Here is an 8,739-nt window from a genome sequence, read left to right on the forward strand (position 1 = left end):
CTTATTAACTACACAAGGTGCCAGTTACTGTAGCATTCGTTAAAATTGCATAATCAATGGTCGAATTATGCCTTTAATTAGTTTGTTGTAATCAACTTTCCCTCTTGGTAATATTATCTTCATTACACATTACCTGATTAGCTGCCGTGGCCTCTTGCCCTCCATACACTGTCCATCTTAGAGGAGTTCTCTGGGCGACAATACCGTTCGACTCAGATTCTTCACCTGCAAGCAAATGTGCATAGTTTACACCAATCAGAATATCTATTGGTCCACCTCTTCTTTTCAGTGTGCCTGGATTCATCTTGAATAATTGCTCCATTTGCTTTACGTCAACCTCTCTTACATCGTTGATGTGTCCTATTTCCAAAGCTAAAATGCGGTGAGTCATGCTGTCTTTACCTCGCTGCGTTAGCTCATAGAGTGTTGATTGAAACTCTTCTTCAATTCCACCAACCTTCGTTCTAATTGCAGCTACCGCTTTGCCCTTCAAGTTCAGCTTCCTTGCAAAATCTTTACTGATCGGAGTTCCCTGGGAACCTTTATCAAGCAAGACGCTGGACACTTCCTTTCTACCTTTCGTTAACACCTCAACATCCAAGACGCTCAACATAGGGTCCTTATTCTTCGCCATGTTGAGATTCCCTATTTGTCCAACCTCCTTCCTCACGTGCAGGAGCTTGTGGTGAAATTCCTTACATGCCCCGTTAGATGTTGTTTCACGACAAGCCTTCCTCTTAGAGCAGGTGGACTCCCTGTGCCCTCGCCCAGCTACCTTTAGACAAGAGTAACAGGCATAATTGTCATAGCACATCTTCCTCCTTTCAGGCGGCGAGGCATTCTCGAACAGAGTGCACTGGTCCGTGCAGTGCTGATTGTTCTTGCAAACCCAACATCTTGGAGGCTTGGATACACCTTGTGTGAACGCAGCCTGGTTTACAAGCATCTTATCATATTGCCTACTCGGTCTCATTCTCTCAGACGGTTTACTTAACCTCGCTCTCTCAGAGGGCTTACTGACACCGACATCTCCAAAGACTGGATCTTCAACTTCATCAACAGCCCGCTTGATGAATCTAACAAAATCAGCCAGTCTGGCAACTCGCCCGGAATCTTCTCTCGCAACACGCACTGAAGCTTCGGCTGTCTGATTTGCCGAAGACTCGCGACCTCTTTCTTTAATCCTTTGATTTTCTGTATTCCATCTATTTTGAAGAAACTTAGGCAACTTAGACACAATCTGCCTCAGACTGGCCTGGTTATTGAGCTCATTCAAATAGCCTAAAGCTTCCAGTGATTGCAGACAGTTCTCAGTCGGCAGCATATCCGCTCAAATTAGTTATGCTTACACTTTCCCTATCTATGACCTTGCTGATCCAAGCCTGGCTAACAACCACATTACTACCAAATCTTGATCTCAGCGCGCCCAGAGCAGCTGCGTATCCTTCCTCAGGAGGCTTCATAACACAGAACTCGATGGCATCCCGTGCATTACCCTTACATGAAGAGATTAGATTATTCAACTTAATACTGTCATTCGGGATATTCGCAACCATGCTCTGAAATTACATGATAAAAGAATGGTACTTCAAAGGATCCCCTTCAAACATTGTAATCTGCGCCTTGGGTAAGGACAAAGCCTGAAACAAGCCACCCCAGTCCGTTACACCGGTATTACCGCTCGCTACAGATGCATTCTCATTGGAATTAGTAGACACATTGTCATTATTACTTTCATTATCAACCTTACTTTAAGGTAACGATTCCTTACGTCATCGATCACTCTCTCTTCGTCTTCTTCCTGNATCTGTCCCGTACGTATACGTAACGTAGCTGCATGCACATATATATATATATATATATGTGTGTGTGTGCGTGTGTCTGTGTGTGTGTGCGTGCGTGCGTGCGTGCGTGCGTGCGTGATATTATATTTTATATTATGACATATATATATATAATATCAAGAGCTAATAATACCTAGAGGTATTATTAGCTCTTGATAATATAGTACTATTGTGCGGAAAGATGAGACTTGACTACAAGAGTCGACGAATACACCAAGAGAATCCGACTTTGATTGAGATGCTTTATTAACGTACCAACCGTATCAACGGTAGCTAGTTAGCATTCAATTCTGCAAAAACCAAATACATACATCATACATGTCTTTAATATATGAGCGTGCTAACAATTCTCATATTCATAAACACCATAAATGACCTAATCGGAATTATGCAAATTGCTAATTATGCCTGAATCATAGTAGATGCTAACTTACTGTTCCGCCGGATCTCTTAAACACCAGCTCCGTGAACAGAACAGCCTTACAACCTGAACAACAAATGTTAAATACAAAAAATGTAATTCACAATATCAGCTAGCCGATTACAATGCTACCTGCGTACATACATATCAATACAACACAGGATTCCTGACTTCGAATTACCACAAGCTCATAATCTAACACAACATCATAAAAACCACATTCATCAACAATCTTGATTAACATATACATCATTGATCTCAACGGCTCTCTATACTACCACACTCGCTTCAAACCAGCAACAATTAACCCATTTCTAATCATAGCCACAGAAACCAGCATCTCTGAACATACAAAGTACATAATCAAGCTATTACACGACTAGATAACATTACACTAACGATCACCTATAAACGCTACACCTTAATCATATTCACCTAACAATATTTACCTTTATATTCTCCACATATCGCAACAAAACGCCGATTACTCCCCAGACACCAGAAACCTTGCTTTCCTTTGTTCTAACAAAAGCACCGCTTGTTTTATCGAAATCAACAGCAACGCCCTCTATCGGAGAAAATCCTAATGAAATCTCAACTACTATCCATAGAGGATTGTACATTCCCCCGCCAATGAGGAAATCTCATTAAACCTTAATTAAGTACAAAAACCTACAAATACAACCATATGCCAAACCTATTATACATTGGCCTACAAAAACTATAGAGGGGGCACTCACTTCCCGCCCTATTACCACATACTACTGAACTCACTGACTCATTTTACTCAGTTTAATCAACTTCACCACCGGTCGCCTATATATTTTCTGGTTGACCTTAACCTCAGCCGTTCTCACTCTCCCATCTTCACTTGGATGAGCATCGACTATCTCACCGACCGACCATTCACCTCGCTGTGCATGATTATCAATCACTAACACCTGGTCACCCTTTCTCAGGTTCTCTGTTTCCTTAGTCCACTTCCTTCTGATTTGCTGGCTAGGCAAATATTCTGACACGAACTTCTTCCAAAATAAATCTACGATCAACTGCACATGTCTCCATTGCTTCCTACTGCGAAGTTCCTCTCCCTGATTGAACGCTACGGGGGGTAATGATGAGTCCCGTCTACCCATTAGCAACATGTTCGGTGTTATCGGATCAACGTCAGCGACATCTGACGATGCGTAACCTAAAGGTTTTGAATTCATCAAACCTTCTACCTCACAAAGCACTGTCTGCAGCAAGACTTCTGTCACGACCCTATCCTTTAAGCAGCACATGATTGCATGCTTGACCGATCTGACTTCTCTCTCCCAGAGGCCTCCGAAGTGTGGAGCACCTGGTGGAATGAACTTAAATTCAACCTGCTGCCTTGCCAACTTCTCTTGAAGCTCTGTGCTCATCAGCTCAAAACACTCCGATAACTCAGATTCCGCCCCTACAAAATTTGTCCCACAGTCAGACCATAACTCCTTAGGCAGACCCTTCCTCGCAACAAATCTCCTGAAAGCCATCAGGAATGCGTCGCTAGACATACTGTCCAACAACTCCAAATGCAAAGCCTTCGTNTAAACACGAAAGTGTCATCATTCGGGTTCCAACAAACACCTATCACCTTCTGTTCCGATCTATGTCCTACTTCAACCATCTGTTTACCAAACAACTCCGGTCTTGCAACTTCAAGCTTATCAACTACTTCACACTTCGTACCTTCAAGATCTATATTCGAGGACCACGCTTTAACCTCGAACCCACCTAAGGCTAGCAGTCTATCAACCTCTTGCACCAGTGTTGCTTCTGCTTCCGACTTAACAGACGGACACATGTCGTCCATGTAAGTGTTGGCTTCTATCACCTCCGCAGCTCGCGGGTATTCCTCTCGACCTTCATCCGCTGTCAGCCTCAGTGCAGTGATTGCCATGGTTCCAGCATGCTTATCCCAAAACGACAACACATGTTTGACGTACACATCTGGTTCTCTATCGACATCTAGATCTCTCCACAAATATCCATGCACATGCTGATCGATTGTAGGTATCAATATCCTGTGATACATCTTAGAGATATCGCCAACCAATGCTACCTGGTTCTCCCTAAACCTTAAGATGACACCAAATAAGCTGCACAACAAATCCGGTCCCTTCATCCAGCAATCATTAATGCATTTGCCATTGTATCTGTTAGATGCATTAAAGACAATCCTCAAGGGCGTACTGGAGCTATCCCTTTTCGCAACTGAATGGTGAGGAATATAGTGAACAGGGCCTTGATAACTATCGACCTCTTCTGGCGTCAACTTGCGCGAAAATCCCATCTCTACCATTTCTTGCATCTGCTTGTCATAAGCCTCTGCCTGCCCTTTGTTTCTTAGCAGCCTCTTCTCTAGTCCAACTAGAATCTTCTTAGCCTGATACCGGTTATCCTCCAGATCACACGGATCCTTAGCCCAAGGGTAAGGAACCATCCATTGATTACCGACTTTGGTACAAGACTCCCTGATAATTTTGCCCTCCAGCTTCTCAGTGGCCCTTTCCAAGGACTTGCAGTCGCAAGGTCCTATGTCCACCCCTAGTGCTTCAGTGTTCCAAAAGTCATCCAGGTCGACTGGCTTCTTGATCTGCATATGCATAACCTGATTAGCTGTCGTGGTCTCTTCCCCTCCATACACTGTCCATCCTAGAGGAGTTCTCTGGGCGACAATACCGTTCAACTCAGATTCTTCACCTGCAAGCAAATGTGCATAGTTCACACCAATCAGAATATCTATTGGTCCACCTCTTCTTTTCAGTGTGCCAGGCTTCATCTTGAATAGTCGCTCCATTTGCTTTACGTCGACCTCTCTTACATCGTTGATGTGTCCTATTTCCAAAGCTGAAATGCGGTGAGTCATGCTGTCTTCACCTCGCAGCGTTAGCTCATAGAGTGTTGATTGAAACTCTTCTTCAATTCCACCAACCTTCGTTATAATTGCAGCTACCGCTTTGCCCTTCAAGTTCAGCTTTCTTGCAAAATCTTTACTGATCAGAGTTCCCTGGGAACCTTTATCAAGTAAGACGCTGGACACTTCCTTTCTACCTTTCGTTAACACCTCAACATCCAAGATGCTCAACATAGGGTCCTTATTCTTCGACATGTTGAGATTCCCTATTTGTCCAACCTCCTTCCTCACGTGCAGGAGCTTGTGGTGGAATTCCTTACATGCCCCGTTAGCTGTTGTTTCACCACAAGCCTTCCTCTTAGAGCAGGTGGACTCCCTGTGCCCTCGCCCAGCTACCTTTAGACAAGAGTAACAGGCATAGTTGTCATAGCACATCTTCCTCCTTTCAGGCGGCGAGGCATTCTCGAACAGAGTGCACTGGTCCGTCCAGTGCTGATTGTTCTTGCAAACCCAACATCTTGGAGGCTTGGATACGCCTTGTGTGAACGCAGCCTGGTTTACAAGCATCTTATCATATTGCCTACTCGGTCTCATTCTCTCAGACGGTTTACTTAACCTCGCTCTCTCAGAGGCCTTACTGACACCGACATCTCCAAAGACTGGATCTTCAACCTCATCAGCAGCCCGCTTGATGAATCTAACTAAATCAGCCAGTCTGGCAACTCGCCCGGAATCTTCTCTCGCAACATGCACTGAAGCTGCGGCTGCCAGATTTGCCGAAGACTCGCGACCTCTTTCTTTAATCCTTTGATTTTCTGTTCTCCATCTATTTTGAAGAAACTTAGGCAACTTAGACACAATCTGCCTCAGACTGGCCTGGTTATCGAGCTCATTCAAATAGCCTAAAGCTTCCAGTGACTGCAGACAGTTCTCCAAGTCGGCAGCGTATCCGCTCAAATTAGTTACGCTTACACTTTCCCTATCTATGACCTTGCTGATCCAGGCCTGGCTAACAACCACATTACTACCAAATCTTGATCTCAGTGCACCCAGAGCAGCTGCGTATCCTTCCTCAGGAGGCTTCATGACACAGAACTCAATGGCATCCCGTGCATTACCCTTACATGAAGATATTAGGTTATTTAACTTAATACTGTCATTCGGGATATTCGCAACCATGCTCTGAAATGACATGATGAAAGAATGGTACTTCAAAGGATTCCCTTCAAACATTGTAATCTGCGCCTTGGGTAAGGACAAAGCCTGAAACAAGCTACCCCAGTCCGTTACACCGTTATTACCGCTCGCTACAGATGCATTCTCATTGGAATCAGTAGACACATTGTCATTATTACTATCATTATCAACCTTAATAGATTCTTCTTTGTGCTTGCTGAACCTTTTCCACGCGCACGCACACACACACACACACACTGATAGTCTTATGACTTACCAGCCATTGATGCACACTGGTCTCACTGTCTGAAGGTACATCACTGTGATGTAAGTGAATGGTAAGTGGATGACTTGCACTTCTTCAGAAGTTTGTCGGACAGATTTGTGGAATGACATACACCACCATGTGCTTTCATTATCAGAACAGACTCCAGAGTTTTGTTTCCCATACATGACCTAAAGTCTGTTTTGTTCTTTCGAACGAGACTGAAAATACGCTCACATGACGCATTACTAACAGGGATCAGTAAGATTGACCTCATTACTGCAGGCAAATATTTGAATTTTACTGCACCATCAATGTCCTTGACCATTGCCAGCTTTTGCCACTGCTCATCTGCTTCAGAAGATTCCAATTGGTCTGATGTGTCCGCTTGGTAGGTCAAGAATTCCATTTGAATTTCATCCAGAGAGGAACCTTCGGGTTGTATGCAGGGGAATCTCTCCACAAAGTACTCAATTGAGGAAAAGCTAACTCTGTCTCTTAGGGACATGTCTGCAACTTCTGCATGTCTCCACATGGGCTCCTTAGCTGGGTTCATATTTTGTTGTATGTACTGGCAAGCAGTTTGATAGAAGGATATGACGTCCTTGTAGAATTGCTGAACTACTGAACTTCCAGTCCAGATGAAGTGATGAAGCTTTTAGCCTGAGTCCCAATCATAACATCTTTAGAAGCTTTGATGTTGTAGCTTGACATAAAGGCAACATCCATCAGGGCCCCTTTATTCAATGATGCTGGCTTCACATAACAGAGTAGAAGAGTCTTATACAGTTTCTCCAATGTTCGTTTCAGTGTGTGAATTCTAGCATACTCTGTCTGTCCTTAATTATATTCACCTAACAATATTTACCTTTATTTCTCCCATATCGCACAACAAAACGCCGATTACTCCACAAGCACCAGAAACCTTGCATTTCCTTTGTTCTAAAAAAGCCCCCGCTTGTTTTATTGAAATCAACAAGCAACGCCCTCTATCGAGAAAATCCTAATGAAATCTCAACTACTATCCATAGAGGATTGTACATCACCCATTATGTACTCTTAATATATATATATATATATGATGTGTGTGTGTGTGTGTGTGTGTGTGTGTGTGTGTGTGTGGTGTGTGTGTGTGTGTGTGTGTGTGCGTGCGTGCGTGCGGTGCGGTGTGTGCGTGCGTGCGTGTGTGTGTGTGGATATATATATATATATATGTAACCACTAATGATAGTTATAGTTGCACCCGTGTTACTGCCTGATGGACCCTTGTTACTGCCTGATGAACCCGTTTTACTGCCTGATGGACCCATGTTACTGCCTGATGTAACCATGTTACTGCCTGATGGACCCATGTTACTGCCCGATGGACCCATGTTGCTGTCTATTGGACTAAGGCTAGTTATAGTTGCACCCGTGTTACTGCGTGATGGACCCATGTTACTGCCGGATGAACCCATGCGTGTGTGTGTGTGTTCACACGTGGTACGTGGGTGTGTGTGGTGTGGGTGTGTGTGAAGGGGTGTGTGTGGAGGGTGTGCGTGTGCGTGTGCGCGTGCGTGCGTGCGTACGTACGTGCATGTATGTATGTATGTATGGACGCCGAGGCCGGCCTCGAGTCCCCCAACACTGATTATTATCATCATCATCATCATCATCATCTTTGTAATCGTGATTATCTTCCGTAGCTTAATGACAGCGACTGACGACAATTTGTGCAAGCGGTGACAATTTGTGGAGTTAGGTTTCATTTTGCCTGCACAAATTGTCACCAGTGAGATTAAAAATTGGGAACGGCAAGAGCAACACAAATTGTCGCCGACGACAATTTGTGCAGGAGGCGACAATTTGTGGTGCAACAGCGCTCTTGCCAACTCTTCAACGATGTTGAATGAATGCTAGGCCAAGCCTGTGGCGTGGATTTTACATGTGTTATTGTTTGCTATCACATATACACTGACTAATCCATTGATCGAACTCGAGCGTAAGCTCATGGGTAGGAAATATCGTTTCGCTTAAATACGGCGAACGCTATATATATATATATATATATATATATAATATAAGAACTATAGTGGATGTCGAGCGTGTGTTATGTACCTACTAAACACAGGTATTGGTGGTTGATTGCACGGTGTCTAGATAGAGAGAGAGC

At 43.9% G+C, this 8,739-nt stretch overlaps 2 protein-coding genes across 4 annotated transcripts in view; both read right to left on the minus strand.

The window, feature by feature from the left end:
* The window catches only part of LOC106814832, a 9,781-nt gene extending 3,239 nt beyond the window's left edge, over positions 1 to 6,542 (minus strand). Inside the window, exon 1 of the mRNA XM_014819190.1 lies at positions 3,979 to 6,542. Coding sequence (XP_014674676.1) covers positions 3,979 to 6,379 — 2,401 coding nt within the window. The 5' untranslated portion in view covers positions 6,380 to 6,542. The remainder of the gene's footprint in view (positions 1 to 3,978) is intronic.
* Positions 2,073 to 3,830, minus strand: LOC106814833. 3 transcript variants are annotated; one of them, XR_001394670.1, is made up of 3 exons: positions 2,715 to 3,830; positions 2,279 to 2,331; positions 2,073 to 2,134 (listed from the first exon to the last, which is right to left on the minus strand). XR_001394670.1 is itself a non-coding variant. In XM_014819192.1 (2 exons), the coding sequence occupies exon 1, from the start codon at positions 3,801 to 3,803 to the stop codon at positions 3,036 to 3,038; it is 768 nt and encodes a 255-aa protein (XP_014674678.1). In that variant the 5' UTR covers positions 3,804 to 3,830; the 3' UTR covers positions 2,073 to 2,134; positions 2,715 to 3,035. The 3 variants fall into 3 exon arrangements, 2 of the variants coding, with proteins under 2 accessions (XP_014674678.1, XP_014674677.1); XM_014819192.1 differs by lacking the exon at positions 2,279 to 2,331; XM_014819191.1 differs by having other exon boundaries at positions 2,279 to 3,830.
* Positions 6,543 to 8,739: the final 2,197 nt, after the last annotated feature.

This window comes from Priapulus caudatus, unplaced genomic scaffold, assembly GCF_000485595.1.
Source record: "Priapulus caudatus unplaced genomic scaffold, Priapulus_caudatus-5.0.1 Scaffold987, whole genome shotgun sequence".
NCBI lineage: Eukaryota > Metazoa > Priapulida > Priapulimorpha > Priapulimorphida > Priapulidae > Priapulus > Priapulus caudatus.